The following is a 27,789-nucleotide window of genomic DNA, read 5'->3' on the forward strand; positions in this document are numbered from 1 at the left end:
TTGACAGCGGGGTGCCCGATTTCTCGTCAATAGGGCCACTATATGAACGAATCCCATCCAGCACCAGGGTTGACGGACTGGAAGGGAGTCCATATTGATGATTGGCGGGAGAAGATGATAGCTAGCTGGATGGGGGAAGTACTGACATCTCCTGAATGCGGGGGAGGCGATATAGTTCTGCGAAGAACCACCTGCCGAAGACGATGCACGGTGCCGAGAGGCGTCTACAGCATAAGGATGCGGAGGGGGTGCCAGACCGGGAGTACCGCATCGCAAGGACCTTTCCCAGGCTTGGATTGTCAATAGCGCTTCTATATGCCTGGTTAGGAACTCTAAGCGCGCGAATCGCAGCACTGAGAAGAGGAGCTAGTACTGGATACGAACTTATCCCCGACGTTATGGCGTCAAGGTGCCCAGACAACACCGTGGAACGTGGTCTCAAGCATGTTGAAGATAATCACAGTCGGAGATGCCACACAGAGCTACGTGCAGAGAGATGCTTGCTTATTGTTTACCAGAATTATTGCCAAGTTTATGCGTGAGAGCTGCCTTCATCATTGTAGGATTGATGTGTCTACACTTTATTTACATGGAAACTCAATGATACCCCGGCACGAGACACAAATAAACAATCTCACAGAATGGCTTCCACTTCAATCTCAATTTGCATTCCCTCCACCCCCAGTTTCTCGATCTGGACACACGTCCAGATGGGCCTGTGCTTGGGCATGTGCTTCTTGAATCCGGCAATCACGAACTCGGCGGACTTTTCGATATCGGTGTGCAGAGTGCGAACCGCGTAGACGTTGTCCCATGATAGACTAGAGTTTGCGGCGCGCAAGGTCTTGGAAACGTTTTCGAAGGCCAATTCAACTTGCTTCTCGACGTCGCTCGGAATGTCGTTGGTGACATCCCAGCCACCTTGACCCGATGTCTTGACAATGTTCCCCACTATAACCGCTTGAGAGTAATAGAGGTCGCGGGACTGGTCCTCAACTTCCTTGTAGACTGAATAACTGAGCGAAGACATTTCCTGAGAAGGTGTGGTTGGCAATGTTGGTACTTAATGCAGAGTTGTAAGGGAGAAATGATGGTTATTCTCATCATCTTCTCTGGGATACAGGCCGTTTATATTCTGATATCTATATCTGTGCCCAGCAAGATAAGTCTCATACCGCGTTTAATCTGTACTAAACGGGCGAATTTTGCCGCAGGGATATAGGCTTCTGCCATGCATGTCATTGAGCACAGCCACGGAAGTTTCTGTATCGCGATTCGGGCGCTCTACGCGCTTCACAATCTCCCTATAGCTGCTAAACAGGGGCAAGCGTGGAATCGGCCAAGGCACCTTCATACGTTTAACCATGGCGTCCTCTGAATTCTGTCAATTCGAATCTCCATATGACAATATAGCTAAATCAGAAGCAGTCCAAGCCAACGAACCCCAAACAACTCCCAGCAATATTACAAAGTAATGCACTCCAATTCAATTTTTACATGAATAATTATAATGAAAGCGCTATCGATATTTCGAATTTCGTAAGTGTGGATGGCTAGTACTATCTACCCTGTCTTAGGTTGATGTCTACTCCATAACGCGAGCCGGAGACAAATAATGCGTCCTTAATCACCATCAGAGGTCAAGACCCAAGTTTACTGTGCTGTTCGTAAGCTGCGTGGTATTTTCTGCCTGGATATTGGAAAGCTTACCATGAACTGCCTTGACCTGTGTATAAGACGACAGCGCATACGCACCCAGCTCGCGGCCAATGCCAGATTGTTTGTATCCACCAAACGGAATTCCGAAGTGAGAGTCCTGGGAGCTGTTGATCTGCAATGGTGAACAAGCTAGTTAGCTGGGAGTGAAGATTCTCGGAATAGCGCGCAATACACTCACCCAGACGGTTCCAGCTTCAAGACGGTTGGCAACACGATGACTCTTTCTAATATTCTCAGAGAAAACTGCGGCTGCCAGGCCATATGTTGTGTCATTTGCCTTCTCAATGACCTCTTCCTCGGTCTTGAATGGGGCAATCACGACGCATGGACCGAATACTTCCTCCCGCGAGATAGCCATAGAGTTGGGGACATCTTGGAATACAGTTGGCTCGATGAAGAAACCTCTGGTGCCACTGCGGACTCCGCCAGTTGCTTGCTTTGCGCCGTCTCTTTTCGCTCCCTCGATAAACTGTATAATCCTATCCAATTGAGCCTGGGACACTTGAGGTCCGTGAGTGGTTGCTTCATCAAAGGGGTCACCAATTACTGTGGACGATTTCACCTCCTGAAGGAAGGCCTCCAGGAACTCTTGATAAATCCCTTCCTGGACATAAACGCGAGAGGTTGCAGTGCATACTTGACCCATTCCGCCCATGATCCCAGCACAAGACCACTTTACAGCTTGTTCGAAGTTTGCGTCATCGAAAACAATAAGGGGGCTCTTTCCTCCAGTTTCGAGCGTCACGTTCTTTAGAGAAGCTGAGCTGGATTTCATGATTTGACGTCCAGTCGCTGTTGAGCCTGTGAAAGCAACTTTATCAACTCCCGGGTGCTCGACAATTGCTGCGCCCGCCTCACGTCCGAGACCATTGACAATGTTCACAACACCAGGCGGGAATCCAGCCTCCTTGATGAGTTGTGCCATGTATAGAGCGGAGAGGGGAGTTTGTTCAGCTGCTTTTAGAACAACTGTGTTGCCTGTTGCCAAAGCTGGGCCTAGTTTCCAGGCCACCATCTATAAATACCATAATGACAAATAAGAACGTGCTCCGTGAAAATAGTATCAAGTCTCTCAACGTACCATAACTGGAAAATTCCATGGGACGATCTGTCCACAAACGCCTGTCAAAATGCGTGAGTCGGGTGCGTCTTAACCGCTTTGAGGGCAGGGTAGAATTGCTTCAACCTACCAATAGGTTCGTGGCGAGTGAAGGCCAGCTTGGCCGGGTTGGTCTCGATTATCTGGCCAAAGTTCTTGTCTGCCCAGCCACCATAGTACTGAAACACTGAGATGGTCTCAGGAACATCCTCAGTCGAAGTCGCACCATAGGGCTTGCCCAGGTCCCAGGTGTCAATGGTGGCCAGGATATGAGCATCGCGCTCAGCAAGCTCAGACAGCTTGAGAAGAAGCTTTCCCCGTGAAGCTGCATCCATGTCCCTCCACTCTGGGTTGTTGAACGCATTGCGCGCCGCGGTTACCGCTGCGTCGATATCTTCAACGCCAGCCGCGAAGACTTCGGCGATCACATCGCCAGTCGCAGGGTTGATCGTGGACAGCTTCTTTCCGGACTTGCTCGGTACGAACTTGTTGTTGATAAAAAGGCCTATATGAGATGTCAGACGACGTATTTAACCCTAGTGATCGTGCTCTTACCAGTAGGTTGGCCGTACTTGAGCCCGTTTGGGGCGGTCAATTGTATTGTCTCAGCCATGTTAATTCGTTTGAAGCAGGTCTGGTAGTTGCACCAAGGAATAAGGGGAATTCGCTGTCATGATAAATCCTCGAGTTGCTATCCTAACCCGCAGAGTCGAAAGTTCGCTCACTCCACATCGCGCTTCGCTTTCCCTTTGAGGTTAACAGAATCGCCCGGACCCGGCCAGGTGAAGCTCCAGTAGTATTGGCGCGCGTCACTTTGTTTGGGCTTGAGCTCCGCAAATAAACCCAAACGTTTGGAGATAAGTAGCTAGCTAACTGTTCGATTATGGAGTATTATCGGTTCGTGGTTGAACAGCCACGCGCTAAGCGCGCTTCGAATGTCCTGATTTAGCGTAGATCCTGTACACTTCCTTTGCATGGGGACACGGACCGGAGCGAATATCAGTGACTACTACTGGTATATACATGGATATCGCGCGCGCCTGGACTTTCCAGAAGTAGTAATAGTATTCTCGATTTACTCTGTCCATACTTGAGACGAGAGACGTGTGCGCGTCTTCCACCAACGAGCGCGAAAGACCTCAAGAAAGGAATGGATACTCCAGGGAAGACTATTCACTGGGCTCCTATTACGTAGAGGAAGTATTCCAAATGCTGGGGATAATTTCACGCTTGGAGGTTTTGAGCGCGATTTGAGATCTACCATGGATACCGAACAGAGCCAAATAAACCCCATTTACTACAGACAAATATGAAAAGCTTTTCATGTGCAAGTATACGAAAAGAGAAGTCTCATTTAAATCTTGTTAACCGACTGACTTATAGTTGCTCGCACGCAATAGTACCGCTAATGTACCGTACTGTGGTGATCCTCGTCCCCAGTGATTGGCATGCACAGATGAGAGCACAGGAATCAGAAGGGGAATTCTCCTTCTTCGCACTGATCCAGTAAGCCGCTCTCAACTTGCTTCTTGTGCTGCTTGTCGAGGTACGGCAGAAGGATATGTTCCCACTTATCCCTGCCCTTGTATCGCGACACCGTTTCATCCCAGCTCCTAATCGATTCCGCCAAACGGCCTGGGACGTGGGGTTCCTGGGCGATAACCGTAACTGGCTCGAAGTAAGTTCGGACCGTAAAAAGAAGGACTTTGGAACGAGGGAGACGACGAAGGGTCTGCCGTTCGGACCGGAAATGGAGGTCGTCAATGGTCAAGTTATCGCCGTTTGCTGTCGCCCATGCTAGAGCGGTCACAAGTGTCAATATGAGCTGTGCGATTATAAGGCTGAGGAAATATATAAACTGTGGGACTTACAAGCAACGGCGTCACCAGTTTGCTCTCCCATCCGATGGGACCAATGTAGCCCGTCGTCGAGCTGAATAAAGTACTAGGCCACTCGCGCTTAGTGTTTTGCCCGGGAGTAGAAGAAATGAAGGAAGAATCAGGAACTAACGTTGTTTCTTGTCACCGGGGTCTCAGGTGTCATAGACTTGAAAAACTTGTTCATGGCTTTCTGTAGTTTTGCCTCGTAGTGTGGAACACCGGCTTCGATATGGAGTGTGTCCAGGGACATCCGGAATTTCTCTTTCAAACGCCAGAACCCAGGGAGACAAACACAGGCCGCATCGAGGTGGTACTGCCCGTCTGGTTTCAAATCACTAAGGAACCCAAAGACCTGCAGTTGGGAAACTCACCGTCGTTCTCGACCATCAGGATGAGGTCATCCTGCACGAGCTTTCCGGCCGTGGCCAGGGCCTCTGTAGGGGTTGCTAAATGAATGTTAGGTTATATCATAGGGAGAGATGGATCTGAAAGCTCACAAGCTGGATACCGGAATATCTCGCCAGTCGCCGTATTGAATAGTTGATTGTCCTTCAACTTGAAGACAGTTGGATACCGGTGACTCACAAACTGGGCAAGCTCCTCGTAGACCTCGAAACAGGCCGCCCTTGTTGTGACATTGTCAACATATTTAACATGCCCATAGAGATCTTTATTAAGCTCTGACACTTTTAAGTCGTGATAGCGAAGGAAGTTACTGTCCATTTCAATCCAATTGTTCCAGGGCAGTCGGCGAATCCCCATTGTAATATGATAGACCCCATGGCGGAATGGCCTATATAGCTTTGGGTTGGTGGAGTCTAAAGCGAAGGCCTCCGCTGGCGTGGGAGTGGGCGTTCTGAAGGGAATATTTACCGATCCTAGAGTATGTGAGCAGATGTTAGCCTACCTTGTCGCTCTGTGCAGCGTAATATAGTTGTGAGACGATGAGTATTGCGCCTCAGACATACCAGCTCCTTTCTTGAAAGAGACGTATCCTTTTCTGAGCCCAACAATAATGGCAGCAATAGCCACCAGGACAGCAGCTGGACCACCTAGTCCATGGCAAATTTCTTTCCCGGCAAAGGCATCCATGACTGTGATCGATATCGGTATTCCGTGGCTGTTCTTCAGCTTCTTCGTGGATATCTACTTTATAGCTGGACAGCTGGGAAACTTCTTGATATAAACCTACTTGTTGTCGCTAAAGAAGGCCATGAATATTCAAAGACAGGCGAGCTTAAAATTGCCGTATCTAGCCTAGTGCAGCGCGCTTCAGGCGGTTGCCCGCATTCGGTAATGCGTTCCGATTTGGCGCTCCTCTTCTGGCTGCATATACACTATTACGCAAGGGTGGACACAGAGGGGCAGCTACGTCGGTTTACCAGTAGAGCGCTTATATCATACATTACTTAGTTTCATATATGGCGAGGAGGTAGCGATGTCTGCTACGCCCAGAACTTTGTCTTAGATTAATATGAGTTGCAGCCCCCTCTGTCTCATAAAAGACTCCCATGCCCACCAGTTGGTCGTGGAATGGCAGTGATCTTCATCGGTAGAGGTTGACAAAGAATTAGCTGATGAGGCGGCATCCAGACGATCCTGCTCTTGCCACCAGTCCACTAGAAATCTCACCACGTCGTCTATATAGCCCATGCCCGACCAGCGGCTGTATGCTTGGACCTTTTCAATGACAAACTCGCGATCCTGTGGATTCTTCACGGTGACACCGCAGATAAACAACGGAAAGAGCGCACAGGTTTGGGCATTGTCTGTTGCTGAGATAACACCAAGGTGTTGCATGAGTGACTCAACCCAACTTCGCACGTTGGAGTCGTCCGAGGGGTATGTTTGATAGAGTGTAAAATATAGCATAATGTAGGCGGCGCATTGGTAGCTAGCGCCTACGGCCAGTTGCTGGAGATTGGGATAGCTGAAACACCATTCTCGTAGAGCATCTTCAATTGCAAGGCCCTGGAAAAGCTGTTCTACGTCAAATCCTTTGCCGGGCTGGTCCCGGAGTTCAGTAGATATTCTTCTGGATCCAGTCAAACCACCTGCCCCGCCAGCAGAAGAATGAGCGTCTAACGTTGCCCCGGGCGACTCTAGTTGGATGGACGTATCCGAGGAATGGTCGTCATGGTTGGCCTCAGATATTGAAAGCTCGCCCCGTCGAAGGGCTAGAATGCGCTCTAGGATCTCAAGGAGCCCATCGTTGGGACCAACCCAGAGTAGCTCAGAAACCGGCCGTCGATTAAATATCGTGGGCAAAGTGTCTGATGGGCTGGAGTTACCAACAGTCTCTACAGTTCCACCTTCCAGGTTGATATAGAATGAACGACTAGGGAAGGTGACCATCGAGATGACGTCGTGGAAGAAAAACCACTCCAGGAGCATCTGGGTTGCGTCGGACAGAGGCTCGGAGGTACCGTGCCAGCCTTCTACCTTTCTGCGCACAAGCTCCCGGCTCGCGTTCAAGTGAATCCTCCAAGGTGATTGATCCCCTCCTTCGCACGTACTCCACTGGCATAGAAGCATTGTGGTGGCCAGAGCATAGTTGATTTGAGTGTCGTCGTCACTGCGTTCGGTGTTCTCCGGCGAGCTCTCGCCATGGTTCAAAATCGAAGAAAGGTTCTTTGCATGCCGCCTAATACCGTGCCCGTAGCGAGTCCACTTGATCTTATCAAAACGCCGAGTTTCGTCGGTGGGCTGGTGGCCAGATTCCTTGAGCAGGAGTCTGACAAGGTGGCTTGCCGCAAAGCTAAGCAAAAGATCAAACAGACCCCAATCCTGTTGGTCATGCAGTGCCATGGGGAGCACGATGAGGTTAAACGGATTCTTGACTGGTTCGGAATGGAGGACAAGCTTGGGGGATAGCGTATGAGTGAAATGGTGCAACAGGCGTTTGTCGTCAGCGGTCCGGATGCCATGGATGAGAAAGGGGAAGGCCGGCGCCACCGAGGAGACAGGGCTTAATGAAACCGAGGGCTGGGGACTGCACGATAGACTAGATCGAATGTGTAACCGCGGAAGTTCTGTGCAATTCACCAGAGGTTCTTGGGATGGACTGCGACGCGATCGGCAGCCACTCTCCTCCACCCGAGCAGAGTCCAGTGTCAACGAGGGGGGATCTATCGTCTCCGAGTCGTCGCTAGCAGCAATAATAGGGGACACGGCCTGATCCAGCTCGCGAGCCCGCTTGCTATGTGTCGTGCCAGTAGTAGGCGCGTGAGATATCCACTTGACAGGGGCCTGGTATCCGTCGCACTCTAGATTGTTCCGCTCACAATTGCAACAGGTCGGTTTGCGTTCATCGCACTTCTTCCGGCGCCGCCGGCAGGTCAAGCAGCCTGTGCGGGAGCGAGTATGCGACCGATTCGAGCCCATTGTAGCGGCTGTTGAGGCAATGAAGGCAGAAAGAGAGGGGAGGTCTATGCACGCTACTTCGTATGGAGGCCTTTATCTCCCCCGCATTTTCCGAGCAGTGAGCCACTAGAAATCACCGACAGTACCCTTATGAATCTAAACCTGGGTGGCATGAATAATTATGCCGTCCGAGTGCAAGCCTAATATTTATCCCTGCTAGTCAGATATGCATAGTACATGCCTCCATGTGCAAATACTTATATCATGGGGAAAACTAAAATATAGAAATATATACTTTTTTATTGTATTGCTACATTACTAATAGCATAGCTTGAATCTACAAAATCTGTTATCGGACTCTAATTATCTTGTACAAGGGCTGTCTAGTTGAATGCAAAATGTAAGGCTTACTGCCGAAATTCTCAGCTGCTATGGTGTTGAGTACGTGGAACCAGGCAAGAATGCTGCTAATAAGGATTCCAGAGAACTAAATGACGGGGTAGTGATGAGGGCCGCAGAACGGGCTTGTCTGTTACCAGCCACTAATTGCTTATCACTGATCTGCTTATCATTTGCCCAATACTGATTAGTATTGAGCTATGTCAGGGCCCTGTGCAGGGAGGTCTGCCCTGGCTATAACTTTAGTGCGCCGTTCATCTTCCTGTCCTGTCGACCCTTGCCTACAACGATGTTTTGGACATAGTAATTGATTTCCCCGGATTCTGCACACTCTCTCCAAAACGGGTGAGTATAGGTACTTTGAAGATTTCACCATAGAAACATCTCTTAAGATGTTTGACATTTGAAGAGTACGGGACGCCATCTACACGTCTCGGCGCCCGCACCTGGAACCGCCGGATCCCCCCTATCTGACAGTCGAGAGGGATAGCAATCAAAGCGGAATTGTATACGCCTAATAGAATTCTATGTTCGATCCTACTAGAACATCAATCCAAACACAGGGTATTTGGGGTTCCATCGTGCCGCAAGAGAGAGATCCGATCCGCACTCAGATCAAAAGACGTCGGGGACTGGAGGTCCCCAGACAGAGAGCCTCCGAGGCCCAGCTTGAACCCTGGCGACTGGAGTTTCAGAATTCACCAGGTCGCCATCGGCATAGTGTTCCTGACGAGGCCATTAGCGTTTGACAATATATGCTAGGTTATGAAGAGCAATATTACAGACTTGAATAAAGCAGCAAGATCGCTCAATCTAAGGAGAATTTAATCTGATATTAGGTGAAATTAACCGTGTGTTGTAATAACTTATATTCTATTGTTAAACAGTGTTGCCGTACTTTCTCCGCCCACGTGGACTGTACTGGTCAAGATACTGAGGTATACCAGTGTACCAGTCTTGAGATTATATACAGACTATTTTGGTCTTTCATTATGCTTCTAATCTCGTACATAGTACCAGTCCCGTGGAATAACACAATGAAGAGTGAGCACAATGCAATTACTGGCACAGGTCTGCTGTCAGGGTAACCGGCTGGGGGCACCCGTAGACCTTCTTATGAGCCGGGGTGCTGTAGCAGGTGGGATCGTTCGCCGCACAGTCAAAGACCTCGCACCCGTCGCCGGGGCTGAGGATGTTGGGGTTTGCAGCGAACGGGTTGCCCCATTCTGTGCTCAACTCAATCTTGGGAAGAAGCGTAGTTAGGAAGATATTGGTAGCTAAAGAATTTATTAGATTAGGTGAACTTACAGTACACATAGTCTGGGTTAGATGAAAATGAATAGCCGAAGAAGAGAGGCTTTTCCAGTGTCTTTGTCTTGGCGATCTTGATAGTCTACAAATACCAACTCCAGTTAGTTTGCCTTGCCCGAGGGAATATTGCAAAGGTGAGATGGGATAGAGTCACATACCGAGCCAGATCCTCTGAATTCCTCAAAAAATGTTCCGCTCTTGGGAACAGTGGTAAGAGGGCCGGGGGCGCTGCCATCGTAAGGGAACGACTGCACATAGACAGAACTGTCACAGTGGTTGTGCACAACAGCATTCTGGGCCGAGACCAGGCCGAGGAGGGCACCAACTGCGATCAGAGAGCTTTTCATTGTGAGTGTTTTGGTTTTTGTTTTGCAGTGAGGGTCTGTAATATTAGTTTTCCCCGTCCTCAAAGGGAGGGATTGGTGGCCTTTTTATAGGCCTGCTGTTCGGACCACAGATGGCACATAGGGTACATGGCGACCTTGAATCTAAGACATGGTATGCACTCAAAATCCTGAATTGTGAGACCACCACCAGGGAGTCGGTGCGAGCGCCAATCAACATAAGTGGCAGGTGAGACATGCGCATCATAGCCACTGCACGTACTCCACACCAGAGAAAGCCCAGCAGGCAGCGTTACAACTGCCCCGTGATCTCACCCGTTCCTCAACACCAGGTGGAATTGGTGGTGGCGATGCTGCATGGTGCCAAGGATGTATGGCATTATAGAAAATCCCCAGAATCAAAGCATTTCGTGGTTTGAGATTATACAGGCCTCGCGACTCCAGACTCGGCTCGCGGTACCGGCCAAGCACTTGTGCTTGAAAGTACTAGTGGATGATGTACCCCGCCAGAACCAAGGCCGCCTCCATCCATCACATGGTGATCTCATAGTCAATTGTATGTTACAAGATAAATTGTAGCATGGGATCTTCCTCTTTAGTTACTCTGCTCTTGTTCAACTGGTCAATACAGCTGTAAAAGAGTAAGGGATCCAGGCTGCTTTTCAACTGTGTTTTCTAGGGTCACATATAATTTCTTTCTATAGTGAATCCCCCACAGCACAGACAGGTTCATAATATTTTCTATTACACTGTATCTCGCCTTCCGTACCAATCCTCCTATTACTGCGATCTCCACGGCGCCATCAATAGCAAGAAAAATTTCTACTCCCCACCCAACCTTGAGGGTCACATTTCCAAGAGGTTCTAGTTTAAACTGGATCATGCCGATATCTCCCCGCTGGGTTTCTTGGTATGAGGGCACTGAAAAGCCGCGAGCCGAGGAGCGAACGTTCTCCAAAGAGGGCAGCATGGCTACAAAAAGGCCCACCCAGGCATCTGATGGGAGACTTTTGAACATGCCTAGAAACCTGAAGTGACTTTCTTCATCAACTGCTTTACTGGTGCACGAATATGAAGCAGTAGCTAACTGGGTTTATAGCTGTTGGAAACGGGTCAACAAGCACCACCTGGGAAGACGCCTACCGACATGTGCGGAGACTAGTGTCCAAACTCACCGTAGAGGAGAAAGTTAACCTGTTTTGGGGCCATGACAGACAGTGCCTGGAAAATAGTAACGCTATTCTGCGACTGTCGATCCCTTCGCTTTGCTTCGCTAATGCTCCTGACGGTCTGCGTGGTCAAGAATTCGTCTCTGCGTTCCCAGCTGGCATCCAAGTGGCTGCGACGTGGGATCGCTCGCTCATGCACCAATATGGCAGTGCGCTTGGTGAGGAGTATCACGACAAGGGCGTCCATGTAGCCCTGGGCCCGGTGGCAGGGCCACTAGGGAGAATAGCTCGCGGTGGAAGAAACTTTAAATAGTTAAGTACGGACTAGCCCTACAACGGCGTGCTTACTTGCTGTGTATAAAGGCAGGGTTGAGAAGGGGTAGAGGCCGGCGTTCGACGAGGTGCAGATGATCTGCCCGCGCAGTGGGATGGATGACGCCGACGGGGATTGAGGTGCGTACTTGGCCATGTAGTGGACGGCGAGATTGATTGCTAGAAATGACAACCCAGCGAATCAGTACGGCCGGTTGGTCGGGAAACTAATAATCGCAAAACAGGATGCAGTGTTTCTCACAGTAGATAACTCCGTTTACATTCACATCAACAACCGATAGGCTCGGCTCCTGCGGCTTCGTCACGTCGGCCCCATAGATTGGCTCTTTCTCAAAGATGCCGGCGTTTGCAAAGACTACATTAATTCGTCCATGCTTTCTGTGTGCCTGTTCGAAGGCAGCGGCCTGGCTGGCCCAGGAAGCTGCATTGCATTCTATGAACGAGATAGAGGCGTTACAGAACTCCGCTGTGAGATTCCCGACTGCGACTAGTCCTCTGTCTGGATTGCTGTCGAGTATAACGACATGCGCGTCTCCTTTTTTCAGGAAATATCGGCAGATTTCGAAGCCAATGCCAGACGCGCCGCCTGGGAAGCGTTAATTCAGTCAGCATATACGCGGCAATACAAGAATCAACAACTGCGTACCTGTTACAATAACAACCGTAGACATTGCGAGAGAGATAGTCGAGAAGTGTTTTGGTACAAGTGTCCGCAGCACTGGTCAACAGATCAGTCTCCTGCCTTGCTGCGCGTCGGTGGCAGTTGTTATGCGGCAGAGGGCTCTCCAACTCGTTCCCCCACATTGAGCCCCTCAACAGCCACATTACCCGCGCCTTTTGGTAAGCCGCTGTGGGAAGGGTGGCGATACGGGGCTTCGATGCCAAGCTGTCGATGTGAGGGGGTACGTATTCAGCGAAGACAAGCGGATCGAGGGGAGCATAAAACAACCAGCTAGACATGAGCAGCTCGATATGGACCTAGCATACTTTGCACGCCTTATCCATTCCGCACCCGGTGAGAAATTGGCAACCCTAAATAGGGTTGACAGAGATATAATACAAAGCTATGGCACATGTTAATAGCTCTTATTCCTCCATGGGTGTCGCTGTTATCAGATATTAACAGAAAAGAAAAGTCTAAGTAATTGCCTATCATGCCTACTGCCCTTGTCACCGGCGCGACAGGACATGTCTCGACCGGCCTCCTTGTTGCACCTGGCTCATTCTAACTTCTGTATTCCCGCAGGCCTAAGCGGAAATGCTATTGTTAAACGCCTCCAGTCTTTGCCAGAGTAGACGCGGGTCTTGACCCTGTCGCGGTCGCAGCAAGTGTCCCCTATCAGGAAATTACCCCCGTCACTGCCGACCTCTGCGGACTCTCTCACGCAATAGTCGAATCCGTCAAGGACGAAATCCAGGATGTCGAATACGTGTTCTTCTGCGCCTACCTGGCTGATCCCGACCCAGACATTGTATTCAAGATTAATGTTCAGATGTTGCAGACCTTCATCTCTGTACTGCGCGAAACCGGCGCCATGCGAAGCTTGAAGCGAATCATCCTCGTTACAGGCCTCAAACAATACGGTGTGCAACTGGGTCAGCCCAAGCAGCCCATGCACGAGACCGATGCCTGGCTCGAGGGTGAACCTTGGCCCAAGAATTTCTACTACAAGCAGCAGAAGACCCTCATTAATGCAGCCAGGGAGGATCGAAACAGATGGTCATGGGTCGTCACCTACACTCAAGATATTGTTAGAGTCGCCACAGCGAACTTCATGAATCTGGCGACGGCGCTCGGACTATATGCCAGCGTGTACTAAGGACTCTTTTCTACTTTTTCGCAGAATATCACTAAGGTCAACCAGATTTGAGAAGGATCGGAAGACCTTATCTGACAGGGCTCTCGATACCCAGTAGTCTTACCCAGCTGCTTGGTTAGCACAATCAATGGTATTCGCAAGCCTTATGATCAACCTCGTGTTGATGAGTTGATCCGTCACGTAGTGTCACTCGGTGTGTCGCTTCAGTCAAGGCTCCGTAATATAGCTCGATAGCAAAGGTGGGTAAAAGGGCACAAGCGTAGAACAAGGTCAACTGTGCTCGTAAGCAGAGTTATTGGTTAAGTACACCAGTCGAACTAGAAATGTATCCACTAACTAATGCTTGATTAACTAGACTGATTGCGAATAACTAAACTAAGTACATAAACGAGCGTCCTTATAAATATCCTTGTCATCATATCCTAGGTCTATTCCTGTCATGTCCTTGATATGATCGGGTTATATCAAGGGCATGTTATAGGGCCCGTGATAAGACTTGTGTATTTCGGTCTTTTTGTGCAGTGGTTTTGTCGATCTAGGGACGTGAGGTTGTCGTGGCTTTGTTTGCAATGGCTTGCTCGCTCGGGAGACCACGCATGCCATTTGGTGAAATCAGAAAATCGATTTAAAAATGAATGGCTTAGCTCATTTCTCCATGAACGATTGGAACAACCCTCGAAAACTCCCGAGACGGCAGTTCAAGATCAGTCTCGCAATCGGATACTGATTTGGGACGGATGCGGTCTTGGTGCTTGCAGTTAGTAGGCCACTGTCTTTTGCTCTAATAGCAACAGCATGCAAGACGCACGTCTAAAAACTTCAGAGCGTCTCGACCCTCTTCACATATTCGAGTCCCTTAAGCTTTCCTTCCTTGCGCCATTCCCTCAGCAATTCAATGAAGGCGGGAGATCCAAGTCCGTAGATGGAGTTCCGAAGCACCGCTTCCGATTCCTTTCCTTCGTTGTTGTAGTAGCCGGGAGTGCATTCTTTCACAAAGCCCTGTTGTAGTTTTCCGAGTTCAAGGATGGTCTGAACCCATTTGTTCTCGGCATCTGCTGCAGTATCTAAGATAGCGATACCATTTTCTTTGCAATATGAAGTGATGTAGGCAATGTGGATAGCCTGTTCGTCGAGCATGTGGGTCAGGTTAGGAGTAAGCCCCGATTGCAGAAGACTAACGATGTAGAGGTTGGGAAAGCCTCTACTATGCAGGCCATGCAATGTTGATGCACCATTCTTCCACTTCTCCGAAAGCAAAAGTCCCCCACGACCTCGGATGGCAAGTCCAGACCTGTTAGAATGGTTGATAGAGTACTCGAATCCCGTGGCGTAGATGATACAGTCCAGCTCGTAGGACCTGCCACCAGCAATAATGCCCTCCTCAACAATTTTTTCGACACCTTGACCGTCGGTGTCTACCAAAGTGACATTGGGACGATTGAAAGTCTGAAGATAATCATCGTGAAAGCAGGGTCGCTTGCAGAACTGGTTGTACCATGGCTTCAGTTTTTCGGCGGTCGATTGATCCTGAACAATGCTGTCCACACGAGCACGGATTTGCTCCATCTTTTGAAAATCGGCAAGCTGCCGGATTTGCGCCATGTCCGCCGCAGCTGCCGGTTGGTTTTTACCGCCGAACACGGACAGCCTGCGGATGATATCAGTCCAATTATCATTTACCAGGTCTTCGTCGGCGTGACCACCGGTTACAATGGTGTTGAAGTTCTCTATCCTTCGCTTTTGCCATCCAGGTGTCAAATTGGCCACCCACGCCGGATCAGTCGGTTGATTGTTTCGAACATCGATGGAGGATGGAGTGCGCTGGAACACGTAGAGATGTTTGGCACCTTCCGCAAGATGGGGAACCGCTTGAACGGCTGTCGCTCCTGTCCCAATGATACCGATGCGCTTATCTGATAATTTGTCCAAGTTGCCAGTGCTATCTCCTCCAGTATAAGCGTAGTCCCAACGACTGGTGTGGAAGGAATGTCCCTTGAAGATGTCGGAGCCAGGAATACGTGGAATCTTAGCATTGTGCAGTGGGCCACTTGCTGTTGCCACAAACCTGGCGCGAATATGATCGTTGCGGTTCGTTGATCCAACCCAACGCCCAATTTCCTCATCCCAGTCGAGGGCCAACAGTTCGGTCTGGAAGAGAGCTTTATCGTACAGGCCAAATTTGACTCCGATATTGCGAGCATACCCCCGCAACTCCGGCGACTTGGCGTACTTTTCGGCCGGCATGTAACCCAGCTCCTCCAGCAGCGGCATGTAAATATGCGCTTCAGTATCACACGCAGCCCCAGGATATCTGTTCCAGTACCACACTCCACCAAAATCCCCAGCCTTTTCCACAATTCTGATGTTGGTGACTCCAGCTTGAATCAGTCTGACGGCAATAAGCTGACCACCCCATCCACCTCCCATTATGAGAAAGTCAACATCTTCCTCGATGGAGCCCCGAGTAGTGGGAGAGTCCACATATGGGTCTACCAGGTCGTCTTGATTCAGCTGCACGTACTGATCGGTACCATGCCCGCGGATGCGTTTGTCGCGTTCTGCTCGATATTTTTTCTGAAGCACACTGGGATCAAAGCCCAGGTCTGTTTCGTTGGGGCCAGTGCTACCCATGCCGGTACTAACGCTTTGTGGTGGAGGAGATAAGGAAGGAAAAGATCTGGTGAGCTTTCAAAGGGTCAGCAAGAGCCGCTTCTTTATATTCATTGCATTTCGAGAATACCCGTGATCCTTGTAGACAAACGCCGGGTATAATTCTAGAAAAAATGCCGAATAGCGAGGAACGCGCTCCGAAATCTCATGAGTTTGTCATTCGAGTCGACAGGTATCGAGCCGAGTACAATAGGCGAACTCTGATTGGCTCATTCGCGGGCATGGACTCAGTCGAGAGAGATCGAGTCGATTATGCGCCAAGCCCTCGGAGAGAAGCCGAGTGAGTACGGTATTCCTCCCATTCGAGAGAAAGAAGTCATTGTTGGTCGGCCACATCATATTTATCCATTTCCCAGTATCCACTATAAGTAGTGATTAATATGTACTCCGTAACACTGCCTGTGCCTTGCAGATATTCTCGTCATAGAAAAGAAAGACACTAAGCCCACCTTGTTTCTACGATACTGGAACGTTATCTCAAGCCGCACCGAACGCAGATTTTTCTTTCCTCACAATGGTCCCGGTGCACGGTTACTGCGACGAAAGGTTCAATCATGTCCGCAATTTGTTTGAAAAACGCATCGCCTCCGGAGAGGAGCTGGGCGCGTCTCTTTGTGTCAACATCGACGGTGAAAATGTGATTGACCTCTGGGGCGGTTATGCGGACAGAGCAAAAGCCCAGCCCTGGAATCAACACAGCCTTGTAGTGGTCTGGTCTTGCTCGAAGATAGTCACTGCACTTGCCGCACTTATCCTTATTGACCGCGGCTTGTTGGACGTGGATGAGAAGGTGTCTAAATATTGGCCCGAGTTTGGAGCAAATGGCAAAGAAAACGTGACAATTGGCCATATCCTTAGCCACGCATCTGGTGTTCCTGCCTGGGACGAGCCCATTACAGTTCACGATACCTACTCCACCGAAAGTGCCACAGAGAAGCTTGCAAAGCAGGCTCCCTGGTGGACCCCTGGAGAATACTCGGGGTACCATTCGTTTAACCAGGGCCACCTAGTTGGCGAGCTTGCGCGTCGGACGACAGGGAAAACACTCAGTCAATTTATAGTCGACGAGATCACTAGTCATTTGGATGCAGACTTTCGTCTCGGACTCGAACGAGAAGACTGGTCACGTACGGCCGAAATAATCCCCCCAGCAGCCTTCCCGCTCGACAGCCTTGACCCAAATAGCATCATGACCAGAGCTCTCAGTGGGCCCGTCATCAAAGCCGAGTACTCTGCGACAAGTGAATTTAGAGAGGCCGAGATTGGTGCCGCTAATGGATTTGGGAATGCCCGATCTCTGTGCCGCATTGGATCTGTGGTATCGCTGGCAGGTACAGTAGATGGAAAACAATATGTCTTACCTCAAACTATCGACAAGATGATCCAAGAACGGATCCGCGGTCAAGACCTGGTCCTCTCCTCTTTCTTGCGATTCGGATTGGGAGTGGGACTGCCCGTGCCACAGACAGTCCCCTGGGTTCCGGAGGGCCGCGTCTGCTTCTGGTGTGGCTGGGGAGGCGCGACGGTGGTCATGGACTTGGATCGGAGGATGACTATCGGGTACGCTATGAACAAGATGGGCCCTGGAACCTTGGGAAATGCAAATTCCGAGGCCTATGTGAACGCGGTGTATTCTGTGATGGACCGAAAATCGCCTTAACATCAGTTATTGTGCAGTGCTGAACCCTCTCATGTGTCCTTTACATATAATACGAAAGTCACGTTATTTTTATTTCCTTGTAATGTGCAGAGTTTAGATACTCCTAATTAAGAATCTACACAAATCCATAGATAGCTATATAAACCTCTACATAGCACATACATAGTTATCCAGGCCTAGAACCCTAATATTAACCTCAAAGCCTCGTCCTAACTGTGTTGCTAAAAAAAGAAGACAAGACATCTGTTGAGCAGCGAGTATCACGACATCGAAATGTAGCAAAGATAAAAGTGAATGACATAATAAGCCGAGGTCCGCCATCTTTAGATCAGGGTTTGAAACTTTGAATCCACAATGACCGAGTCGATAGAGATCGCACAGACAATTCCAATAAGGTTTCATTAACTCGATGATGCAGTACATGTAAAGCTAAACCAAAGGTAAAGCATCTTCCCTGCCCAGCTCCAGCAGCCTCGGATAGTCTCGACTCGATCAAGGACAGCCCGAAAGCCTTCGCGCCTGGCTGGGCCATTCTGCTATTTTCATTTTCCCCGCATGAATTTGTAAGTTTGAGGCCAACGTCTTGGTCAAAGAAGAGACAAAACTAGAACAGGTCGAAGTCTTTTAACTATTCATTTATTCCCTTCGGCATGGAAACATATTACAACAATACTCTAAGCTATCGACATCAATCTGAATTATCATGAAAGCATACCGATTCCACAGTGCTGATACCGGCCTCCAATTGCAGAATATAGATTTGCCACAAGTTCGTTCAGGCGAAGTTCTCATCGCTGTCAATGCCGCAGGGTTGTGTCATTCAGACTGCCATATCTTGAAAGGGAATGACTGGATCGGCAAACGTCCGATTACTCTCGGCCACGAAGTAGCCGGGACTATCGTCGCACTGGGCGATGAGACGTCCAACTTTCAGATTGGCGACAGAGTCGCCGTCGCCCTGATCAGCCAGCCAGTGGAAAAGTTGGATATATCCACTTCGATCGGACTTGGCTACGATGGGGGGTTTGCCGAATATACCACGGCCCCTTTTACGCATGTTGTTCGGATTCCAGACAATGTCAGTTTTGAGCAAGCTGCTATCGCCACCGACTCGATCTCGACTGCGTACCACACTATTCTCGCCGAGGCTAACGTGACCTCCTCAACAACAGTTGCGATTGTGGGACTGGGCGGGTTGGGACTGAACGGTCTTCGTATTGCGGCACTCCAGGGAGCCCGTGTCTATGGAATCGACATCAGTCCCAAGCAGTGTGCCGCGGCCAAGGAACTCGGAGCGGTTGAATGCTTCGCCAGCCTTGACTCCATTGGAGATGTGACGATTGACGTGATTGTGGATTTTGTTTGTCTGAGTACCACTTTACCCAAGGCGATCACGGCCGTCAGGCAGGGAGGGCGCGTCGTGGCTGTAGGTTTAGGTGAAACTGAGATCAAGTTACCGCTGTTCAGTCTCGTCTCTCGCGGTATTGAATTGAAGGGTTCGATAGGCGCAAGTTTGCAGGATTTACATTCTGCCCTGGCGCTCATTGCGTCTGGCGACGTCTGTCCTTTATTGGAAGACATACCTTTCATCGAGCTGATTAAGGGCCTCGATCGCCTGGAGCGAGGTGATGTCAGCGGACGGCTTTTCACCAGACCCCTTGCGAGCGGACAAATTCCTTGTTGAGGATGGTGTACCCCAGGTAGTAAAATACACATGAAATAGTTAGTTTCATTTGTGCCGTGATTTCTTCATTTGTACGAGGGGGCTCTCGACATTCCAGGCCTTAATTCTTAAAATATGCTACTTGCGACCCTTTATGCTATATTATTAGGTGTATTACACCCTTTCACACTATTTGCAACAACACCCTAAACCCAAGGACTCATATGCGCAACTCACCCGGGAATGGCAATCTGACTGTGGCGAGTACTGCCGAGAGGGACAACTCTCAATTGGGAAAGCAGTTGCTAATCCGACCAATCATGCGAATTTACTGTCGTTTACCCCGCGTTTTATGAATACAGTTTAGAGGAAGCCTCGGTTTGTCTCTCTTCCAAAGGCTACAGGGCATCTTTTTCTCGTTCCAGTCAGTGAAATTCTTCTATTCCTTCTCTTCAACCGCATCAGAACGTGGTGCCAACCTCAAGATGGATACAAATGAAGAAAAGAAGAAATCGAGCACCCTGACCCCAGCCCAGCGAGCACGGAAAAGAGCAGCGGACCGGAAGTTCCGCAAAAATTCTCGTGAGAAGACGAAAAGTTATATTGCTCATTTGGAAAAGTTGGTCGAGGCCAGCAGTGCTTCTTCAAATAGCTCTGAAAGGATGCAAGACCTCATGCAACAGGCTCGTGGAAATTATAACGATGCCCACCAGCTCCGATCTGCGTTGGCGAACATCATTGAGCTAGCGCAGTCGAATCTTCAAAGATTTAGCGAACACGCTGATAAATCACACCTGGCAGCGACACATTTTCCCACCTCTCCAGGGGAAGTTGATGACCAGGAGGACTTTCGATCGCCGACCGACAACAGCGATAAAGAATTTATGCGGACTGAGGATTCCCACGTCAATGTTCATCAATTCGCTGAAAATTCAGGCAGTACAGGTCTTGCCGAACTGCCTGGAGTGTCGGGACCGTTCCAGCGAGAAGACAATGAATTTCCACCGTCCTCCTTCAAGCCGCCCAACCCCGACCGAATGGAAGCAGTGAATGCGATTACAAACACTTCGGATCCTTCCCTATTACTTTCAAATATGATCATTCCAGAGGAGTCATACTCCTACAAATCAGCACCAATGAAAACTGTTGAATTGCCCGCGCTCAACATCTCACCTACGACGAACGATTCGAGCTCCATCTGGAGCTCATTGGCGACGATTACATACGCCTCCCTAAGTTCTTCTAAAAGGAGCGTTCCATTGCTTTCGGGCGAACAACAGCGAGCACACGATGAGAACATTTTGATTACGGTTATTGTGCACGGTTGGCATTCGGTACCGGAGCAAGATTTGTTCGATCCAACCTGGCAAGCCATTCGTCGTATAGATGAGCAAATGCTTCGGACTTGCCGAGCCGTGGAGAGGCTTGCCATTCTATATGTATTAAGACTGCAATTCTGGGTATGTTAATGCATAATGGCCCTCCTTATAGAGTCACTGATATTCATTCTTTTCATGTTATTAGCGCTTGCTCAAGGGAGAGTATATATATGGAGCCCCGACTTTTATGCGCCCAAGGTAGGCAAAGGGAAGTAGCCTAGTTAGCATGTTCTTAGACTGATATGCCATTTAGACCTTGTCAGAGAATCATCGATCATCTCCCTCATGCGGAGTATTATGTATGGTAAGTATTCGCTTCTTAAGTCTACAATGTGTAATGTATCTCATCGCCTGGCGGCCTTTTTTTCTTAACAGGCCAGGATTTCGTGAGCACTTATTTGTGTGGCCGGAGAAATATTCGGGGGACGAATGTCTTGCCTTCATGCGTTCTTGTTTTCGATTTATTTGGTCCTCTGACCCACAAAATCTATACACCTGGAACGTTTTTACCGGCCTATATACCCTTTCAGCCGAATTTACCGAACGACTGAACAATTTGCGATGCTGGACGGTCGAACGACGCTTCTTCCAAATCTATCCAGAGCTTCAGGGTGAAATACCCGTCTACGATGCTGAGGTGATAAGTCTCGCAGACCTGGGTCTTTGGCCAACAGAAGCATGCCACACATGTCAGCAAGAGCCATGTGAAGAATGTCACGAAGGTGATCCATTCTTCGCAACTCGACATGATACCATGCTTGTTTCATGAAGACCTACCCCATGGGGTATTGGGGGTCTTGCGAGCTGAGGACCTGGGAAAGTACAGAACAGTTCCTCTTGTTAACCGACCGTGTAGAGTGCATCTAGACTGATGCAGTCTAATAGCAACTTAGCAGAGGGCCAGACTCATAGCCTGGAACAGGAAGCACCGTGATAACCAGAGGTGGCTATTGCCTCCTAGGTTTGGTCAAACTTCGGGGGCATGTGCCAATAGCAATTTATGGGTGTGCGCGCAGCAATCTATCGCTACTGCTATTAGATGCAAGAAGAGCTTTCTCCCGGCAATAGGATGAGAGCCTAATATTCCTTATACCTGACTGGCTATCTAGTCGTTTCGTTTCGGTCCAGGTTGGAAGCTCCACTACTAGTGTACAGACCAGGGGAGTCTTCCCATAGGAATCTCCGCTCTTCAGTCTTGCTTCTCCTATACACAGCCAAGGTAGTCGCCTCACAGAGAAGCTCCTTCTGTTACGAGGACGACCTAGGGTTACTATTCATCAGAAACATGGGAAAATATCTAGGCAGCTAGCACAGGCATATAAAGTAATCACTACGTTTGGGCCTCTTCAGGTCTTCCTTTCTGCACGGAAAGGACCAAGGCACAACATTTCTCGAGGCAACCGAGGCAGCCTATCCCTACAATATCAGTCAAGAAAATCAATGTGACATCATTTCCTTGTACCTGCCTTTTATTTTCATCGTTGGATGTGATGCAATCAGTCTATTTTATTCCAGCTATGTAAATCAAGCATGGGATACCAGTGGTAGAGAAGCCCTAGTCTAGCCTAGCCGACGAGCAGCCCAGCCAGGTCATGCAAATGCGCAAGTCAACAACAAAAATCAACACCACATCAAACCTAATCTTGAACCAAGAGAAACGACATGACTCGATACACCACATACAACCAAATCAAACCGGGTAGTAGCTGAGGAAAGACATCCACATTGGTTAATATACTTGATGTATACTAAAGCGTTATCAAAAAAGCTTTACAAACGTTTATTGAAGAGCTGACAAAAGAGCTTGGATAAGTATTTCGTTATGCTTCAAGGCGAACAAATGACTGATATTCTCTTGTACTCAATACACAGGCAGCGGGGAATTAGAGTCAGATTCCTTCAGAGCCTAGCTGAGCGTGGGTGCTGATTCCTTTAGTTGGTGGCCTGTTTGTGTGCCGATCGCCAGCCCCGATGTATTTGAAATATATATGAGAGGAAGATATTGAAGCATCATATATATACATTTATAAAATATAATATCAAGAATAGTGGAAAGTTTATTTAAAGATATATAATCAAGATAATGTTAGTGATATCTTGCCTATATATAAACCATGTTATATATCATGTGGGGGGAAGATAGCTAATCCACTCAGTATTTCCTGGCCAAACCATGGGGCCTGGATAGTAAACTTAGTTGTAAGTAGAGCAGGCTAATTATGATTCGTTTTCCATGTTTACTAACCCAAATTCGCGCACTGACTGGTTTGACTACTATGTTGGCGTGGTGTCTCAGTCAACTATTGCGGAGCCGCCCCAGCGGAGCCGAAGAGCAGCCCAGCGGTTCCGATAGTATTGGGAAGCTGCCTGTTTTGATATTTCATTCTATTTATATACAAAGACACAAATAACCATAGCCATGTTTTATATATTCGCTATCTCAGCTGTATCCCTCGTTTGGTAGTGTCTGTCTATCATTCGGACCCTGTATCTTCACCCACTTCATAACTTGCCCGGCCCGAAGACATGGATTGCATTTCCCATCCTCCGCTATATATCTCTGGTGAGAGGGCGACTGGATATCGATATGTTAGCCTTCCAGAATAAATACGGAGAAGCAGTCCGCTTTGGCCGTGACCAGGTCTCCATCACAGACCAAGCATGGAAGGATATATACACGCACGGCCACGCCGATCAGCAACTCCCCGAAGTCCTGCATTCAACAAGTAATCCATCAGAAATAATAAGCGCCACAAATGCCGACCACTGCCGCTTCCACCGGGCCTTCTCGCACGCCTTCTCTGCTAGAGGTCTGCAACCCCAGGAGCCCATCCTCCGCGGCTATATAGACAAACTCATCCGGCGGCTAGACAAGATCGCTACATCATCCACCCCAGTAACGAACATGGTAAAGTAGTATAATCTTACAGGCTTCGATCTCATCGGGGACCTCGCCTTTGGAGAACCGTTTGGTGGCCTGGACTCGGGAGAGTACCATCACTGGGTCGCTACGATCTTCAAGGCCGTCCAGGGCATGGTCTTTGTCAAGCTGCGCGATTCATACCCTCTGCTGTTCCGAATCATATCGCCATGGTTTGCCTCAAAGTCGCTAATGGTGGCCCGCGAACGACAGATAGAATACAGCACGCAGACTGTCCGAAAACGCCTCCAAAGCACCCTTAGCCGTGGCCCAGCAGACTTCATCGATAGCATGCTGCGCCACCGCGGGGATAAGGAAAAGGGACTGGCTGACAAGAAATGGAAGCTAATGCCAATATACTCATTATTGCCGGTAGTGAAACAACAGTGACCCTGCTGTCAGGCGTCACCTACTGGCTGCTTAGAACGCCCGATGCGCTACGCAAAGTCACGCACGAGATCCGCTCATCTATCAAGTCTGATGCAGACATCACTTTCCAGACTACGTAGTACTTGCCGTACATGCTCGCTTGCTTGACCGAGGCCCTGCGGATTTATCCTCCTGCACCTGGGGGACTCGAGAGGATAACGCTGCCCCCGAATCCAGTGAATATCCGTGGGTACATGATCGCACCTGGTGTAAGTCAATGCCCTTTTCCGTCCCCTATTTCAATCACAAAGAACAGACAAAGCTAACATCTTCTACACCAGAAAAAAGTTTCCGTCCACCAGTCCGCCGCATACCGCTCACCGTTAAACTTCCACCGCGCCTCTGAATACCTGCCTGAACAGTGGCTCCCATGCACCAAAGAAGATCTCTCATCGCCATTTTACCATAACAACTGCGACGTGCTGCAGCCGTTCTCAGTTGGTCCGCGCAACTGCATCGGGCGCAACCTGGCGAATGCTGAGATGCGCTTGATTCTGACGCGCGTGTTGTGGAAATTTGATTTGGAGCTTTGCCCGGAGAGTGCTACCCGCTGGGACGAGCAGAGATCTTTTATATTGTGGGAGAAGAAGCCGTTGATGTGTTCTGTTAGGCGGATAGAGGGTTCGGGGTTGGGGGTAGCTGATAAGGATATTTGATGTCCAACAGGCTTGCTCAATAATATGAGATAGCTTCAATATAGCTTTGAAACTAGCTAGACTGGTTATGCAGAGTTCAGAATATTAACTTAGAATATCTGTTGGAATCATCTTAGGACGAAGCTTAGCAGGGCTTGCATAACCCTCCAAGACCCCTTAAGGTAATCATGAGATGCATCCAACGGTCACCGAGCGCACAGCGCTAGACGACGTTGATCAACCTGGAAGTGAGGAAGCGGCTCTTTTCATTCCGGTTAAAGTCTACCTGATAACGTGATAATGGGTTCAGCAGTCACTAATCAAACCAACAGTCCGTCACAGAGAGTAAGTATATTGTGGACGGTACCTTGCGTCTTGGCCTCATCTGGGGAAGAGGACAAGGCTAGGGTGACTCATTTTCCTAACGGAGGTTTTATAGTCATGTATGGTGCCAATATGGACGCCGTCCAAGTCCGAAATCGCGCTAAAGGGGCATTGCTGTAGCCTTTTCAACACGACCTTTGTGCGGCTCGAACAGGTCGGCGAATTGTACCCATAGCGATGAGGCAAAAAGCCAATGGTACGGCAGCGAGGAGCGGAGGCAGGGACAAAGTGGAGGATGCTTGTGATGTCCGTGGTTATCTTCCAGCGTACGATTCATCTAGAATAATATCCATCTGAGGGATTCTCTGTGATATGCAGTATTCACCTAGCAGTGGCATTCTTCTCTGCAGCAGAATGGGTTTTCGAATAGAGACCACAGCCGTGGTCAGATTATATGTCATGGGTAGAAAATTAAGACATAAATGGACCTGTGTTTCTTAGGTAACTTGCGTAGGAGTGTATGGACTACAAAGGCCATTCTTGAACTAGGTGCGCTGAATATATACACTGTTTGATACCAAACCCTAAGGATGGGACACATGCAACCAGCATTATTCTATTTCTATCAGGCATGCTGCTAAGCCAGCTTAGCCTTAGGCTGACGAAAGAGGGCGTCCTGGATGGTGGTTGCCACCAGCTCCCCCGACGGACTCCAGATGCGGCTGTCGATAACGCCTCGTCCCTCTCCGCCACGACTGCTGGACATCTCCTGGGTGAACCACGTCCCCATATTAACAGCCATCTCATCCGGACTGACATGAAAAAGGATTTTGTGGCTGAGGCTGCCGGAGATGCCTAGGTCAGTGGCTCCAAAGGCATGCAGCAGGACGCTCAAGCCCGCCCGATCAGAGACGTATGCGTGGAGAGCTGCCACTAGATTTGGATCGAGGTGCAACGTCTCCGAAGCACGATACACATGTAAACGTCTGTGGGAACTCCCTGGGCTTTTGATGCTGTGCTCCTCTAAATCGGGAGTCCGGATGTCTATACTTGGAAAGTCCGCGAGCCTGATTGAACCGACCCCGTTGGGACCCTTGAAGTAGACATCCTGCGGGTATGAACTGGGATCTTCCTGTAGAATATGGCCATACTTGTCGGCGTCAAACTTCAGCCAGTATGCTGGACCGCTTTCTCTTTGTTTGAAGGAGCAGGTGAGGGCGAATGCGACCGGACCAAGTTCCTTATCACCGTCTGATTCCGGGAACGGGCACTCATTCGAAGGGGTCGTTGGCTGGCGAGCGATCACCTCGCGCAGAGCAAACGATCGGGTTATTGACAGTGTTTTGACTTCGTAGATGAATGGCCGGTTGGCGTAGCCTGCCAGCGTCCAGTAGCCATTGGCTTCATGGATGCGAAGACCGGAATCTCGGACCCCTAAGCTCGCTGCCCAGATGGCCTGTGCGAACACGTGGCCTCCGTAGGAGCGATTGACGCTTAGAGGTTTCCCGGGCGCGTAGTCGTACGATAGCGCGGGGAAGGTGCTCAAGTATCGTTCGCCCGCAGTGGGTAATTTCTCCAGGTGCAGCGCCTGAATGAAGCTCGGCGGTTCCGATGGGGCAATTGCTGGCATGGCAGGCGTCTTTGGGTGTCGTGATTGAAGATACGATGAGAGAAATAAAAGAAGAGGATGATAGCTAACAACACCGCGGAACCTCGGGGTCGAGCTAAGCCGCTTTGCCGAGGTCCGTGATGGTTATTGACTCCCCGTTCTAGCTACACATTCACCGTCCCGTTGTTATATATACTATAGATGTTAGTAGTTGGATGTTTGTTACAGGAGGTTCTATAGAGAAGGAGTCTTATAAGATATATATAGTAAATATGGTTATTGAGAATGATAATCTATCTACGTTTGTATATAGTTTAGATGGGATGATAGTATAGAACAGGGTTTGGGATGAGCTAGCAGACAATATACAGGAGATCAAGCCGGGTATACTGGAAAGTCTGTAAGTACGCGTAAATAACCTAATTATTGAAGGTACTGCACATACTGCCTACCGTCGTTTACGCTATACGCTGTGTATCGTAGCCTGTCATACCGTCTTATCCAAGACCAGAGGCAGCAGATAGTTAAACAAACGGTTTAATTATTCATACTACTCAATTTTATTCACCAAGGTCCCAATGCCATCAGTGGGAATGCGAATGTCGTCTTGTTGTTAAGACCGATGGAAATTTCGATGACATTGTCGAAGAAAAGGGACAAGATATCATTATCCTTCTGCAGTACGTTTTCCAAAATTTTACGGCTGCAGTGTTGGTAACTGTTTCGAAGCGGCCATCCTCCTTCTCGGTGAAGCGGGTATATATCTGCAGCGGCGTGATGGCTTGCATCTTGAACGCAACCTGCTTGTTGCCACTTTCCTGCGCACGCTTGAGTATTATCCCGGCATCTCTTTTCCTACTACTAATCTGGTCTTGATAACCTGAACTTCTATCTTTAAACATTCTTTTCACCAAGACAGAAGCAAATATCATGGAAAAGTTTTATAACTTTACAGGTATTAGCCTGAGAACCCTAACCCACAGGCCCCGGGGAATCGACCCCTCGATGCCGTTAGGGTTCCCGAAAGTGGACCCACCCGCGTGCCGCTGATTGGCTGTAGTCT

General features: G+C 49.1%; 14 protein-coding genes across 14 annotated transcripts; 6 read left to right on the top strand and 8 right to left on the bottom strand.

Moving 5' to 3' along the window:
• The first annotated feature begins 55 nt into the window (after window positions 1-55).
• ASPSYDRAFT_498888 (uncharacterized protein) lies at window positions 56-588 on the top strand. Its single transcript, XM_040847957.1, has one exon. The coding sequence runs from the start codon at window positions 156-158 to the stop codon at window positions 540-542; it is 387 nt and encodes a 128-aa protein (XP_040698192.1). The 5' UTR covers window positions 56-155; the 3' UTR covers window positions 543-588.
• Window positions 589-634: 46 nt separating this feature from the next.
• ASPSYDRAFT_35884 (uncharacterized protein) lies at window positions 635-1,030 on the bottom strand (the record flags this gene model as incomplete). The annotated part of the gene is made up of 1 exon (XM_040845375.1): window positions 635-1,030. The coding sequence occupies one exon, from the start codon at window positions 1,028-1,030 to the stop codon at window positions 635-637; it is 396 nt and encodes a 131-aa protein (XP_040698193.1).
• A 486-nt stretch (window positions 1,031-1,516) lies between these two features.
• Window positions 1,517-3,431, bottom strand: ASPSYDRAFT_211341 (aldehyde dehydrogenase family protein; the record flags this gene model as incomplete). Its single annotated transcript, XM_040844013.1, has 6 exons — window positions 1,517-1,656; window positions 1,711-1,831; window positions 1,898-2,734; window positions 2,801-2,841; window positions 2,910-3,323; window positions 3,374-3,431. The coding sequence occupies 6 exons, from the start codon at window positions 3,429-3,431 to the stop codon at window positions 1,634-1,636; spliced, it is 1,494 nt and encodes a 497-aa protein (XP_040698194.1). The 3' UTR covers window positions 1,517-1,633.
• A 743-nt stretch (window positions 3,432-4,174) lies between these two features.
• On the bottom strand, window positions 4,175-5,859 carry ASPSYDRAFT_186597 (heme-dependent oxidative N-demethylase family protein). The gene is made up of 6 exons (XM_040843576.1): window positions 5,667-5,859; window positions 5,196-5,576; window positions 5,070-5,144; window positions 4,829-5,019; window positions 4,690-4,762; window positions 4,175-4,615 (listed from the first exon to the last, which is right to left on the bottom strand). The coding sequence occupies exons 1-6, from the start codon at window positions 5,788-5,790 to the stop codon at window positions 4,290-4,292; spliced, it is 1,170 nt and encodes a 389-aa protein (XP_040698195.1). The 5' UTR covers window positions 5,791-5,859; the 3' UTR covers window positions 4,175-4,289.
• Window positions 5,860-6,124: 265 nt separating this feature from the next.
• Window positions 6,125-7,263, bottom strand: ASPSYDRAFT_50407 (uncharacterized protein; the record flags this gene model as incomplete). The annotated part of the gene is made up of 1 exon (XM_040848066.1): window positions 6,125-7,263. A coding segment is annotated over exon 1 (1,066 nt), but the record flags the coding sequence as incomplete, so codon positions are not given.
• Window positions 7,264-9,288: 2,025 nt separating this feature from the next.
• On the bottom strand, window positions 9,289-10,165 carry ASPSYDRAFT_50408 (uncharacterized protein). Its single transcript, XM_040848067.1, has 3 exons — window positions 9,930-10,165; window positions 9,769-9,853; window positions 9,289-9,702 (listed from the first exon to the last, which is right to left on the bottom strand). Exons 1-3 carry the CDS (start codon window positions 10,116-10,118, stop codon window positions 9,698-9,700), a joined length of 279 nt encoding a protein of 92 aa, XP_040698197.1. The 5' UTR covers window positions 10,119-10,165; the 3' UTR covers window positions 9,289-9,697.
• Window positions 10,166-10,292: 127 nt separating this feature from the next.
• On the top strand, window positions 10,293-10,637 carry ASPSYDRAFT_498942 (uncharacterized protein). The gene has a single exon (XM_040847960.1). It carries the CDS (start codon window positions 10,352-10,354, stop codon window positions 10,532-10,534), a length of 183 nt encoding a protein of 60 aa, XP_040698198.1. The 5' UTR covers window positions 10,293-10,351; the 3' UTR covers window positions 10,535-10,637.
• A 929-nt stretch (window positions 10,638-11,566) lies between these two features.
• ASPSYDRAFT_498962 (uncharacterized protein) lies at window positions 11,567-12,451 on the bottom strand. Its single transcript, XM_040847961.1, has 3 exons — window positions 12,264-12,451; window positions 11,859-12,203; window positions 11,567-11,776 (listed from the first exon to the last, which is right to left on the bottom strand). The coding sequence occupies exons 1-3, from the start codon at window positions 12,286-12,288 to the stop codon at window positions 11,598-11,600; spliced, it is 549 nt and encodes a 182-aa protein (XP_040698199.1). The 5' UTR covers window positions 12,289-12,451; the 3' UTR covers window positions 11,567-11,597.
• A 1,315-nt stretch (window positions 12,452-13,766) lies between these two features.
• ASPSYDRAFT_50412 (flavin-containing monooxygenase) lies at window positions 13,767-16,175 on the bottom strand. Its single transcript, XM_040848068.1, has one exon. The coding sequence runs from the start codon at window positions 16,066-16,068 to the stop codon at window positions 14,257-14,259; it is 1,812 nt and encodes a 603-aa protein (XP_040698200.1). The 5' UTR covers window positions 16,069-16,175; the 3' UTR covers window positions 13,767-14,256.
• Window positions 16,176-16,599: 424 nt separating this feature from the next.
• Window positions 16,600-17,857, top strand: ASPSYDRAFT_50414 (serine hydrolase domain-containing protein). Its single transcript, XM_040848069.1, has one exon. It carries the CDS (start codon window positions 16,622-16,624, stop codon window positions 17,765-17,767), a length of 1,146 nt encoding a protein of 381 aa, XP_040698201.1. The 5' UTR covers window positions 16,600-16,621; the 3' UTR covers window positions 17,768-17,857.
• A 570-nt stretch (window positions 17,858-18,427) lies between these two features.
• ASPSYDRAFT_50415 (zinc-binding dehydrogenase) lies at window positions 18,428-19,467 on the top strand. The gene has a single exon (XM_040848070.1). It carries the CDS (start codon window positions 18,471-18,473, stop codon window positions 19,449-19,451), a length of 981 nt encoding a protein of 326 aa, XP_040698202.1. The 5' UTR covers window positions 18,428-18,470; the 3' UTR covers window positions 19,452-19,467.
• A 309-nt stretch (window positions 19,468-19,776) lies between these two features.
• ASPSYDRAFT_498977 (DUF3425 domain-containing protein) lies at window positions 19,777-21,990 on the top strand. Its single transcript, XM_040847962.1, has 4 exons — window positions 19,777-20,890; window positions 20,955-21,007; window positions 21,063-21,113; window positions 21,185-21,990. Exons 1-4 carry the CDS (start codon window positions 19,916-19,918, stop codon window positions 21,576-21,578), a joined length of 1,473 nt encoding a protein of 490 aa, XP_040698203.1. The 5' UTR covers window positions 19,777-19,915; the 3' UTR covers window positions 21,579-21,990.
• A 1,052-nt stretch (window positions 21,991-23,042) lies between these two features.
• ASPSYDRAFT_82014 (cytochrome P450) lies at window positions 23,043-24,889 on the top strand (the record flags this gene model as incomplete). Its single annotated transcript, XM_040851125.1, has 6 exons — window positions 23,043-23,096; window positions 23,274-23,705; window positions 23,727-23,994; window positions 24,066-24,175; window positions 24,239-24,367; window positions 24,440-24,889. The coding sequence occupies 6 exons, from the start codon at window positions 23,043-23,045 to the stop codon at window positions 24,812-24,814; spliced, it is 1,368 nt and encodes a 455-aa protein (XP_040698204.1). The 3' UTR covers window positions 24,815-24,889.
• A 717-nt stretch (window positions 24,890-25,606) lies between these two features.
• ASPSYDRAFT_50420 (acyl-CoA thioesterase) lies at window positions 25,607-26,768 on the bottom strand. The gene has a single exon (XM_040848071.1). The coding sequence runs from the start codon at window positions 26,745-26,747 to the stop codon at window positions 25,755-25,757; it is 993 nt and encodes a 330-aa protein (XP_040698205.1). The 5' UTR covers window positions 26,748-26,768; the 3' UTR covers window positions 25,607-25,754.
• Window positions 26,769-27,789: the final 1,021 nt, after the last annotated feature.

The sequence above is a fragment of the Aspergillus sydowii genome (genome assembly GCF_001890705.1).
Source record: "Aspergillus sydowii CBS 593.65 unplaced genomic scaffold ASPSYscaffold_14, whole genome shotgun sequence".
In the NCBI taxonomy this organism is placed as follows: domain Eukaryota; kingdom Fungi; phylum Ascomycota; class Eurotiomycetes; order Eurotiales; family Aspergillaceae; genus Aspergillus; species Aspergillus sydowii.